Source organism: Hylobates moloch, unplaced genomic scaffold (assembly GCF_009828535.3).
Source record: "Hylobates moloch isolate HMO894 unplaced genomic scaffold, HMol_V3 SCAFFOLD_13, whole genome shotgun sequence".
Lineage (NCBI taxonomy): Eukaryota > Metazoa > Chordata > Mammalia > Primates > Hylobatidae > Hylobates > Hylobates moloch.
Genome location: NW_026652288.1, coordinates 42,621,416 through 42,634,575, shown reverse-complemented (window position 1 = coordinate 42,634,575; position 13,160 = coordinate 42,621,416). Strand labels below are relative to the sequence as shown.

The window sequence follows — 13,160 nt, the reverse complement described above, 5'->3', positions numbered from 1 at the left end:
TGTGGTAAATGCATTTTAGCAAGCGTACCTGCAAAGGTACAAAAGTTGGTTCTTGGGGATAGGGGGAGTGAAAAATAGTAGCTATTACAATGGTTTGTGGCCCTCCAAAGGAACACAGCACATAAATAGATATACAGTACATCTGTGGTATAAAATTCAGATGTGAAGGATATGGAACAGTTTATCTGTTTTGTTTTTGTTTTTGTTTTACATCTAAATCTGGAATGGAGAGAATAATGAAAATAAAGTTGAAAAACACTGGTGTGGTACAAGAATGACTATAGAGACAGCAATGAGCATTTGTATAGTTGTTTTGGAATATAGTACAGCTCTGGAAAACCTGTGTGAATATTCTATACAAATGTAAAAGACTAAATTTGGGCATGTTACTGAACTCTTAAGAACCCATTTTACTTTGAGAGTCATTATGAATTTGAAAAATTATCAAAATGAAAATAGTCTGCAAACCAAGCACTAAAAATTAAATGTACTTTCAATATAGTTCTTAAACTTTTAAGGTTATTAACATGTGTGAATTGTTACTTATCAAATAATTTATTGTTCAAATAAGAATTGAGCTGAAATTTAGCTTTATGGCTGAAATTTAGCTTTATATTGTTAAAAAAATGCCTACTTATATAGGTGAAACTTTGAGAAATTTTAAACTTGTAAAGAGAATAAGCAGTTTTAAGTCATTATTTATACAAGGAATTTAAATGTCATTGATAGAGGACATCTGCTAGACATTTTTTATTAGCTATATACTAGTTCTTAGAAAATAAAAAACAACCAGCAAATCAAAATACCTCTGTATTGTCTTCCTTTTATTAGCTATATACTAGTTCTTAGAAAATAAAAAACAACCAGCAAATCAAAATACCTCTGTATTGTCTTCCTTAACATTCTAAATGTTGGACAAACTAGTCCAGACAAACCATCTCTCAGCTCTTACTAGCATTCTAATTGGTTTTATTTTGGTAGATTTTCTCTCTTAAAATTATGTGTAAGTAGGTTCTTGATATATGTGACTTTTTTTCCTGTCACGTGATGATTCATACTATTACATTTATTTTCAGTCTCATCCAAAAAAAAGAATACTTAGTGATGCAAAGATTAGGAAAATTGAATATGAACATTAATGTTTCTGTTATCTCTGTGATACTCATCCTCCTTTTGCACATAGAAACTAAGTGAGAGCCTAGAGTAGTTATCTTAAAAATGCTTTCAGATACATAATTATCTTTATGTGGTAATATAGCAAGGATGAGAACCTGCCTGACTGTCTACCTACCAGACATTTATAGGAGGAGGCAATAGGAATACCTAAAGCTAAGAATTAAGAACATCTGGAAAATCCTTTGACAAATAGTGAAACAACAATTAATGACAATGAAATCTATGACCAAAGATCAATATATTTTTATATATTAAGGATTACATGTGTTGATCTATTTTGTCCCAGATAAGCTTTGTTGAGTGCTTCCTAGGATTGCAAAGCAAAATATAATTCATAATATATTCCTGTTGTTCATGTATACAGTTTTTATTATTCACAGGAGTTATGTTCCATGAAGCTGCCACAAACACTGAAATAACAACTACTGAACCTTTACTCCTAGGGAAACTATAGGGTTTGATTCCTCCAAGCCTTTGTTCACAACATTTTCATCAACCAGACAATGTATAACTTTGTTTTGCATGTGTTTCTGTTTAAAAACAACTTGTTTAATATATATTGTTGAGTCCTTAACATTGAACTCACAGCAAACAGTGCTATAACTCATGTCTTAATGAAGCATATCTAACACATACTTTTTCTCCATAAAGCATATCACAGCTTTCTTGCATTTAGGAACACTAGCTGGCATGTTAGTACTTCATTTAGTGACCAATTTAAACACTGACATTAACAACAAAACAAAAATGTGAAAAAACATAATACTAAATAAACTACAAAGGACACTTGTTTACAGATTCAGAGCTGAAACAACAAGCCAAAGCATCACCTTGTTCAGCCCCAGCTGGTAACATGCATATCAGGTGACTCAAATTTTTTGCCACTCTGAAAATATCCACAAATGACCATGAATTGATTTTGGGGGTTACAAATACATTTTAGAAAGCAGGCAAATTCACAAATGTGGAATCCATGAATAACGAGAATCTATTGTACATATTTTTAAAAATCAGCCCTGTTCCTAGAACTGATTTTATGGTTTTGCATTTCTTACAGACACAGGTAGGACGTTTTGCACCTCAGTTCTCTGGATATCAGCAGCAAGACTGTCAAGAACTGTTAGCTTTCCTATTAGATGGATTACATGAGGATTTGAATAGAATTAGGAAAAAACCATACATACAATTAAAAGATGCAGATGGAAGGCCAGATAAGGTAAATTTCATGATCTAATTGTCACCATTGTTATAATTTTGTGATGCCTCTTTCTAATTTGTGTCTATTATCCTTGTAGGTGGTTGCTGAAGAAGCCTGGGAAAACCATTTAAAACGAAATGATTCTATCATAGTAGATATATTTCATGGCCTTTTCAAATCAACTTTAGTTTGTCCTGAGTGTGCTAAGATTTCAGTAACATTTGATCCTTTTTGTTACTTGACACTTCCATTGCCCATGAAAAAAGAACGCACCTTGGAAGTTTACTTAGTTAGAATGGATCCGCTTACCAAACCTATGCAGGTAAATCATGGGTTTGTTTTTTTTGTTTGTTTTTTTTTTTTTTTGCATTTGTTATTTTTATAAAAAATTAGTGTTGAGTCCTTACTATAAAAATTAAGTGTTGAATTATCAAGCCCAATCAATAATGTTTATTTGTATAAAAGATTTTATAAGCTGAATACTTTGGAAATCAGTGTAACTTTTTGCAATCTTGAAAGAGCAATGTGTGTCTTATAAAAAATTCTCAAAAGGCTTTTTATAGAGGTTTATTTTTATAATATTGGGGTGAATATTAGCTTATGAAGATTAACATAATATTTCTAATTTTTTTAAACTTCAACTTTCTTTAGTGTTAATTGTAATTTTTTTTTACTAGTGGCTATTGGAAGTAAAGCTAATACTGTACATTTTAATTCATAGTGTGATAGTAGTGTATTTAAATACCTGTAATTTTTAGGCATTTTAGGAACTTGAAAGTAGAAATTTAGTTAGACTAAAAATATTTCGTTCAGTAATGTTCTGTAATTTTTAGTATTTTAAAGTATCATATATTGCTTATTCTGTGCAAAAGTCCTGTGGTCTTACTGTCAAATTGTCTGCCTGATTCCGTTACCTACTGTTATAATTGGATTATTTATGTTTTGTGGGTAAAGCACTGTCTTTTCTCCCTTATTTATTAATCAGTTAATCCTCTTCTGACACTTGACCCATCCCAGTGAAAGTAACTTCTTCTTTTTCTACCTCTCTTTCCCTAAATTCTAACACTTAACTAATTTTATTATAATTTTTGGCTTACTTTTATCTTTTCTCCCTAGACTACAAGTTCTTTGAAGACAGAGACCTTGTAAACCTTTGTATTTCCAACTTTTGTGGCTTGTAGATATTAATGTACAAGAAGTATTCAAAAATTTTATTCATCAAGATACTTAACTATGCACCTTACCAAGTATAAAGCTCTTTCGCTAAATAAAACAGATATGATTCCTGCTTTAGAAGATTGTTTTCTGTAAATTTTTAGCCAAATAGCTTAGTTTGTTAGTGCGTAGTAGTCACGATGTCTATATGAAAGCTATACTTTGAACAAAATTATGATCTTATCATTCAGGGATGTATTTGGGTTTACTGTCAACAAAGGCAGGGTATATGTAGTGTTCATAAAAACACAGTCCTTTTATTCAAAGTAATTAAAGTCTAGTAGATGCTAGGTGTGTACTCAGTTATGCAAATTTAAGCTATCTGTTTTTCTAGCTGCTTTATGTTTTCTTTATGAACTCATTGAACACAATGCCCTCATATCAGTATTTCATTGGGGAGTGCTAAGTACTGTCCCTTATCTGTGAGCAGAGGCAATAAAGACCTGCTTTTACTTTTGGCCTGGGGAATATGTGTTCACATTTTTTAAGTTATATCCTTTAGATATTCACTTATTCACTCTTTTATAAGTACAAGATTGTCAACATCCTTTTCAATGGTGAGAAACTATAACAGTGCCAAACCACATTCTTACCTCTCTAGTTTGTAACTTTGCATGTATACACCAATGAGTGTAATGGAGCAAGAGAGCATAGAATAATGAGTATAAATTTACTGCAACAAAAAATAAATGTAGCTGTTTTATTTCTCTACAGCACGTTTGTTAGAGATAATATTCTCCCATGCCAATAATATAAGGTAATCTATATCAATAGTGGCAAATTGCATTAATTTACACATTAGTCCATAAGGTATATGATAAGTGCTCTTCCATAAATTGGGCTCTAAATTATTTTTCCAGCAATGTGAATTTCATTGACTTATCACTTTTCTCATTTGGTAACCAATAATATAATTTTGCGGAGGTTAGAGCCACGGTTAGCACAGAGAAATTCGGTTGTTTTTGTGTTTTGTGTTTTTTTGGGTTTTTTTGTTTTTTTTTTTTTCCATTTAGAGGCAGTAACAGCTCAAATACAAAATGATCACCTCATTTCATTAACCCTATGCTTTGACCAGCTCGTAAGAAAAGTGAAATTAGCTGAGTTTGCCTATTTGTTGAGTTTTCCCATCATTGAAGTTGATTTAGGTCATGGAAGCTTATTAGGAAAAATATTGAATATGTATTATATCTTAGGCTCTCATGCTGTGCAAGGTGCTAGAAATATAATGGTGTTTCTAGTCCTTGTTCTTCAAGAAACTTGTCATACAGTGTGAAAATTGCTCTGACAGGGTGCTGCAAGAGAACACAGAGTAACCTACCCAAACTGGTTATGAGGCCTGTGATGAATTCTGAAGGACAATTAGGTTATAAGCAGGTGAAAACTAGAAATAAAAGCATTATAGGCCAAGATAATGGCATGTACAAAGAACTTATGGGAGAAGAGGACGTGGCCCACTTCTGTAATCTACAGTAGTTAATATGGCAAGCAGGAGCTAGATCACAAAGAACTTTGATGCCAGTATAGGAAGTTTGAACTTCATCCTAAAAACTAGGGAAGCCATTGAAGACTATTAAGTATAGATATTATGTGGCCAGAATTATGTTTCAGAAAGATGATTCTGGCTAGCACAGAGATGAGTTAGAAAAGGCTTAGTACTAAGACCAGGTAAGAAGCTTTTAGTGATCAGATGACAGACAAATGACAAACGCTTCAACTCTTGTTAGGATGGCAGTTTGAAGAACCAGTTGAATGTAGGAAGTGAAAATGTGTAAGTATATTCAAAGATGATGCCAAGTTTACTTGACAGGAAAAGAGGAGACGGCAGTGCCGTTTTAGTGGAATATATAGGAAGAGCAAGTTGAAGAAGGAATCCATTTTAGTATTGAGTCTGTTGGCCTAACATGACCCAAACCTGTGTTTAGCATTGGACCTGCTGACTTACAGATGCATGAGGAACACTTAGGTAGAGATATCCAATAGGCATTGAATTTGTATATCTAGACCAAAGAGAGAGACTGCTTTAGATATAAATTGGGCAATGAGCTCTATGAAAATGATAGTGTTTTAGAAGAATGAGATTACTTAAGGCTAAGGTGACCCCGTGATTTATCATCTAAACAAGAACTCTTGAAAATAGAAGGGACTGTCATTAATAATTATACTAGGATAGCAGGCTAATCCAGGACTGGCCAAAGCAAATCAGGAGATACTGTCGCCTCATCCAAGGAGAGCATATAAAATGGAGAAGAAGGCTAAAGACAAAACTCTAAAGAACACTGTAGGGGAACTTCAAAAGGAGAATATGATCACAGCGATAGAAAAGAGTTAAAAAGTAGTCGTGTTATAAGGAAAGAGAATTTTTTAAGGAGAAAGTGGTCAGCAGTCATATTACAAAGAGGTCAATAAAATAAAGACTGATAAGTTGTACAACAGTATTGGCAACCTTGGAAACAAGTTAAATAAAGAGATGAAGGCAAGCCAGCAAGAGGGTTGAAAAGTAAATGGGAGATAAGGAAGTTATGATAATATAGATATCATTAATAAAGTTATTTATAAAATAGAGGAGAAGGGGAGATAATTAGAGGGAAAGCAATGAGGTACCCTTGTTTTTTGAGAGACTTTATATTCCAATGCTTATGCAAGAGTCAAGATAAAATGGAAGAAAGAATAATTGCTTGGTTTAGGTCCCAGAGAAAGCAGAAGACCATGGGATTTAGAGCATAGATGCTAAGGTTAGCCTTGAATAAGAAGAGACACCTTTCTTTCCCTGTGTTGCAAGAGACAGAAAAGTACCTATATGGATTCAAAGAAGTTAGTAGGAGAACAGGAAGTTGGAGATTTTCCCACCCAGTAGCTTCTGGTTTTGAGATGAAATAGGTATTCTGCTGATATTAAGGGAGCAGTAGTGAAATAGGAAGCCAAAGAATGGTGAAGGTTTTTTTTTTTTTTTTGGTAATGAGACAGGGTCTTGCTCTGTCACCCAAGTTGGAGTGCATTAGGGTGTGATCTCAGCTCACTGCAACCTCTGCCTCTTGGGCTCAAGGGATTCTTCCGCCTCAGACTCCCAAGTAGCTGGGACTACAGGTGTGCACCGCTGAGCCCAGCTAATTTTTTGTATTTTTGTAGCAACGGGGTTTTGCCATGTTGTCCAGGCTGGTCTCGAACTTTTGGGCTTAAGCGATTCACCTGCCTTGGCCTCCCAAAGTGTTGGGATTACAGGCGTGAGCCACTGTGCCCAGCCTGATGAAGATTTTAAATAGTTATTGAGATAAATGAGAGAATAAGCAGATGTGTGATATGTAGAATTATTTCTGGGTACTGTCAAAGGATCAGTTGATACTGGGCACTGTGAATTTGTAGCACACCAGCCTCTAAAATTGGGAAATTTTCTTCAGCACATATGAACAGCTCTGAGAAAGTTTAGCAAGAGTGGAATGAATAGATTGAGTAACAAAGACATTAAAGGTTCGTGATAAAGCATGTAGGGCCTGGATGGAAGGGCTAGAAGACAGTAGGGAGCTGGTAAACTGGGAGAAAACGGAATTAAAAGGAATAGAAATCTCTGTGCAAGCAAGAAGAGATTAAGAATGAATTTCCAGGAGAAGAAAGAAGTAGTGGTTAAGACAGTAACCCGGGTTTAAGATAGTAAAAGTGGGGCCGGGTGCAGTGGCTCACTCCTGTAATCCCAGCATTTTGGGAGACTGAGGCAGAAGGTCACTTGAATCCAGGATTTTGAGACCATTCTGGGCAACGTAATGAGACCTCGTCTCTAAAAAATAAAAATTAGGCATGGTGGCACACGCGTGTAGTCCTAGCTACGCAAGAGGCTGAATTGGGAAGATGGCTTGAGCCCAGGAGGTTGAGGCCGTGGTGAGCCAAGATCATGCCACTGCACTCCAGCCTGGGCAACAGAGTGAGAGCCTGTCTCTAAAAAACAAACCAAAAAAGATAGCAAAAGTGGGAGCAGTTTCAAGTGATGACAGGATCTAATAAGTTGACTGAGGTTGAATTAATGCAAGTGTCTTTGAATTGAGGAGCCAAGGAATGATAAGACTAGGACAAATTATCCATGTGGGCATTGTCACGCAGGACCCAGGATGGGGGCAAGATTGGAGACACTGTGAGCCAAATGCCAAATGAATGTGAGGTAGCAACCATGAGGTCACTCTCATTTACTGAATTTTTTTTCCAAAATAATAAATTTATTACAATTTTTTTTGTTTTTTAGTACAAAGTGGTTGTCCCCAAAATTGGAAACATATTAGATCTTTGTACAGCATTGTCTGCTTTGTCAGGAATACCTGCAGATAAGGTAAGATGTTTCTGGGGTTGAAGTATATAAGTTGGTATTTAGTTTCTCAGTGTTGCAAAACCAGCTTAATAGAAATTTGTTTCCTTTTAGATGATAGTTACTGATATATACAATCATAGATTTCACAGAATATTCGCTATGGATGAAAACCTTAGTAGTATTATGGAACGGGATGATATTTATGTGTAAGTATAAAACTCATTGTGCAAAATATTACTTGAAAAAAAAATTAAAAGAAGTAACATAAAATTTTGAGAGTTTATGGTCAGTTTTGTCCTTGTAGGTTTGAAATTAACATCAATAGGACAGAAGATACAGAGCACGTAATTATTCCTGTTTGCCTAAGAGAAAAATTCAGACACTCGAGTTATACCCACCATACTGGTTCTTCACTTTTTGGTCAGCCTTTTCTTATGGCTGTACCACGAAACAATACTGAAGACAAACTTTATAATCTCCTGCTCTTGAGAATGTGGTAAGTGCCAGACAATTCTACATTGACAAAATAAATATGGGAATAAAATATAAAATAGCTAATAAAAATAAACACATAAGGTACTATCGGAATATAATTATTCAGGTCTGTATTATCTCAATTTTGTTTATAGTCAGATTATAGTCCTAATCCACTTTCTTATTCACGTAAAACATATTATGGAGGTAATTTCAAACCCAGGAAGCATGAAGTCTAGCAGTTTTAGACCAAAAGTTTACAGTTAGAAGGACATAGGAATTTATGTTATAATAATTATGTGTTACATGTTTGTTCTGTGAAATCATAACAAATGTCAAATGCTATATGTTTGCACTGTGAAATAATAACATGTCAAATGGTTCATTTCTTTATATACATTACCAGTTCATGATTAATAGTGTTGTAAGGCAGCCTATTTTTTGCCTTCCTAAATCCCTTGATTTGAATTATAAAGTTATCAAGAATGTCATTTGATCCCTTTTATCCTTGCAAACTGATATATTTAGTATTCTTTCTTGCATATCTAATTATTATAGTTTCATAACCCATATATAAAGATCACATTATACAAATATAAGTGTTTTTAGCAACAATATATACCATCTAAATGAGGATAAGTTGAGAAATTATTTGCAACAAACATTTAACATTTAACCTAAAAGGTAACATATTAATTATTTTTATAAGGATGAGCAAAACAAATTACTAGTCAGTTATACTTATGGTACTATAAGTTTGAATTTATCTTTGAATCTACTAAGTGACCACTGTTACTGCATTAAAAAGTTTTGTTTTACTGATAGAATGAAAACTTTTTTAAAGTTTTTATCTTTGTAGTACTGAACTTGTTTGATTTCTGATTTTACTTAAGCCGATATGTCAAAATATCTACTGAAACTGAAGAAACTGAAGGATCCCTACACTGCTGTAAGGACCAAAATATTAATGGGAATGGCCCAAATGGCATACATGAAGAAGGCTCACCAAGTAAGACTTTTCTGTTAAATTGTACAAATGTTTCACTTAGATAATTGCTTCAGAGAAAAAGTTAAGAAAATGGGAATTAACTAAAAAATACCTGCGAACCTAGGATTAATAATATTAATAATTTAAAAATATAACATTGGGTTTATTTAAAGCTCTGTAATATCTAAAATTAGGTGAAATGGAAACAGATGAGCCAGATGATGAATCCAGCCAGGATCAAGAACTTCCCTCAGAGAATGAAAACAGTCAGTCTGAAGATTCAGTTGGAGGAGATAATGATTCTGAAAATGGATTATGTACTGAGGACACTTGCAAAGGTCAACTCACGGGACACAAAAAACGATTGTTTACATTCCAGTTCAACAACTTAGGCAGTACTGATATCAACTACATCAAAGATGATACCAGGCATATAAGATTTGATGATAGGCAGCTTAGGCTAGATGGTAAGTATTTGTGAAAAATGGCTTGAACATTAAACAAGCAGAGCATGTTATTTTTTTTTTTTAGGTGAAAACCATGAAATTCAGCCCTGTCAAGAAATATACCATTTACTTTTCTATCTCAAATTTTATATGAAAGGACTTAATATCTAAGTAGACTAAAATGTGTGTTTGTGTTTCATAAATGGAGATTGAACTCATGCTTCAGTTTTCTTTTTTTAAACTCTTAAATTATTTCAATGGCTTGGAAACTGCTCTTTGCCCTAATCACCAGTACAAGTAGAAAAGATTGCTGTTTATTTATTCTGGTGTATATCCTAACATTAAAATATACTTTAACACTGAGACATATTAAATTTTAAAGAAAAAATATGTTTTCCACCTTAGAAAGATCTTTTCTTGCTTTGGATTGGGATCCTGATTTGAAAAAAAGATATTTTGATGAAAATGCTGCTGAGGTAAGTCATCACTCACTCACTTATTTACCTTTCCTTGATTTACTTTATGCGATTACCAGAGATAATCATACTGTTTTGTTACATTCTTTGCTTCCACCAAATATGTTTATTTTGCCAGTAAAAAATTGGTCATGAACTAGAAAAAAAAGTCTTTGCAAAAATACCCTTTTTTTTTTTTAAAGATTCAGAGTTCATTTTGAACATGTTTTGGTCATCCATATAGGAGTGTACAGGAATTATTTAGAAGTATGATATAAATCTCAACTGAAATAAGCTTTGTGATTCTTTTGAGAAAGTTTAGGAGTTTTCATTATTATTCATAGTAAGATGGTATCACTAAAATGAGTTTTGTTTCATTTGTTCTCTTAACTCAAGAAATACTTCTCTTTAGGACTTTGAAAAACATGAAAGTGTGGAGTATAAACCTCCTAAAAAACCCTTTGTGAAATTAAAAGATTGCATTGAACTTTTTACAACAAAAGAAAAGCTAGGTGCTGAAGATCCCTGGTAAGAGACAAAATTAAATAATTGTTTTTGTTTTCTTTAAGGATTTTTTGTGAGATATGTGCCACATCAAGTTGAAAAAGTAATTACTAAATTCTCTTTGATGTTTTAAATAGTAAAGGATTCTTTATATAAGTTGTAGCCTATTAAGAGGGATGGGAATGTCTTAAAAAATACTATTACAGTGTTGCCTTAATTTTATTACTGTGTTTTTCATAATAGCCATTATACTATTGATTCATTTTAGTTAGTTTTTTTCCAAGAAATTTTAGCTATGTAATCATTTTGAGAGAAGCTTTTTAGGAAAAGTGTAGTGATATATTTTGTGGTGTTATTCCATTAGAGCCCAGTTTTTTTTGTTGTTTTTTTGTTTTGTTTTTTGAGACGGAGTCTCGCTCTGTCACCCAGGCTAGAGTGCAGTGGTACAATCTCGGCTCACTGCAAGCTCCGCCTCCCGGGTTCACGCCATTCTCCTGCCTCAGCCTCTCCGAGTAGCTGGGACTACAGGCTCCCGCCACCACGCCCGGCTAATTTTTTTGTATTTTTAGTAGAGATGGGGTTTCACCGTGGTCTCGATCTCCTGACCTCGTGATCCGCCCTCCTCGGCCTCCCAAAGTGCTGGGATTACAAGCGTGAGCCACCGTGCCCAGCCAAGAGCCCAGTTTTGAGATTTTCTAATACCTGTCTTCCAGCACAGATTTGTGACCTATGCCTTTTTTGCATACTAAAAGAGAAATAATCTAGCCCTCATTATGTCTTTAAATATTTATTTGTATATTAATTTGTAATGGTTTAACCTATTTGGAAAATGTGTTGAAAATAATAAGAGTTGCTTTCAACCTGGTACATATTAGGCGTACTGTAATTGCCCACTGAATAAATGTAGAACTTTCCAAACATTTTTTGTCTATTGTTTTCATTAATGGGGGTTGTTTGTACCTCTATCAAGCTTTAAATACTTCTGTTTATTCTTAGGTATTGTCCGAATTGTAAAGAACATCAGCAAGCCACAAAGAAATTGGATTTATGGTCCCTGCCTCCAGTACTTGTAGTACATCTCAAGCGATTTTCTTACAGTCGATACATGAGAGACAAGTTGGATACCTTAGTTGATTTTCCTATCAAGTAAGCTTTAATTGTACTTTATAAGCATTGGGCAACTCTTCTTTCAAACTTATTTGATGCTTTTTGTTATTATCCTTTAGTAAACATCAAGTGCCATTGGACCCAATTTCAGCTTTCAAGTTTGTTTTTGAGTAGTTCTAACAATTTATAAGGATCAGTGTTTCAAAATTTTTATTTTTTCTTAGGGATTTTCCAAAGACCAAAGAGAAAATATACTTTTAAAAAATAAAAAACAATAAAACTCCTTCTGTGTTATATTACGTATGGGTTAATTGGTCTCATTTATAAATCTAAGATACTTTATGGTACTTAGTGATTTTGTTTATCCTAGGAATTACTTCATCATTACTCATCACTTACTCCTAAATATGTTGGGTTTTTTTGATGTTTTGTTTGTTGGTTGGTTTTTTGAGACAGAGTCAATAGTGATGACTGTTTTTCCTGGTATACTGAGAGTTAAATGTGTTAGCATAAAAACGTTTATCTGAATGACAACATTCCACATTTTTATTTTATTTTATTTTTTAATTTTTGTGGGTACATAGTAGGTGTATATATTTGTGGGGTACATGAGATGTTTTGATGGAGTGTGAAATAGTCACATTATGGAGAATGGGGTATCCATCCTCTCAAGCATTTATCGTTTGTGTTATAATCCAATCACACTCTTAGTTATTTTAAAATGTATAATTAAGTTATTATTGACTATAGTCACCCTGTTGTATGATCAAATAGTATGTTTTATTCACTCGTTTTTTTTTTAACCCATTAACCATCCCCACCTCACCTCTCCCCTACCTTCCCACCACACTTGTCATCCTCTAGTAATCATCCTTCTTCTCTGTCCATGAGTTCGATTGTTTTTATTTTTAGATCCCACAAATGAGAACATGGGATGTTTGTCTTTCTGTGCCTGGCTTATTTGATGTAACATAATCTCCATTTCCATCCATGCTGGTGGAAATGGCAGGATCTCATTCATTTTTATAGCTGAATAGTACTTCATTGTGTATATGTACCAGATTTTCTTTAGCCATTTATCTGTTGATAGACACTTAGTTCCATCAACATTGCAACACATAGTTTCATCAAATCAACAAGATTTGGTTGTTTCTAAATCTTAGCTGTTGTGAACATTGCTGCAACAAACATGGGAGTGCAGATATCTCTTCAATATAGTCAATGAAGCATTTTAAAATTTTCAACCCATAAACAAACATTTGCCAAAACATTAATATCTCAGAGGTACGTGTATGATTTGTTTTGT

At 33.7% G+C, this 13,160-nt stretch overlaps 1 protein-coding gene across 5 annotated transcripts in view; it reads left to right on the top strand.

Moving 5' to 3' along the window:
- Positions 1-13,160, top strand: part of USP15 (ubiquitin specific peptidase 15) — a 144,921-nt gene that overhangs the window by 123,306 nt on the left and 8,455 nt on the right. For all 5 annotated transcript variants that reach the window (XM_032173189.2, XM_032173188.2, XM_032173190.2 and 2 more), the window contains 10 exons: positions 2,234-2,392; positions 2,472-2,696; positions 7,818-7,901; positions 7,992-8,086; positions 8,185-8,376; positions 9,248-9,363; positions 9,537-9,809; positions 10,194-10,264; positions 10,656-10,771; positions 11,744-11,893. In XM_032173189.2, coding sequence (XP_032029080.1) covers positions 2,234-2,392; positions 2,472-2,696; positions 7,818-7,901; positions 7,992-8,086; positions 8,185-8,376; positions 9,248-9,363; positions 9,537-9,809; positions 10,194-10,264; positions 10,656-10,771; positions 11,744-11,893 — 1,481 coding nt within the window. The remainder of the gene's footprint in view (positions 1-2,233; positions 2,393-2,471; positions 2,697-7,817; positions 7,902-7,991; positions 8,087-8,184; positions 8,377-9,247; positions 9,364-9,536; positions 9,810-10,193; positions 10,265-10,655; positions 10,772-11,743; positions 11,894-13,160) is intronic.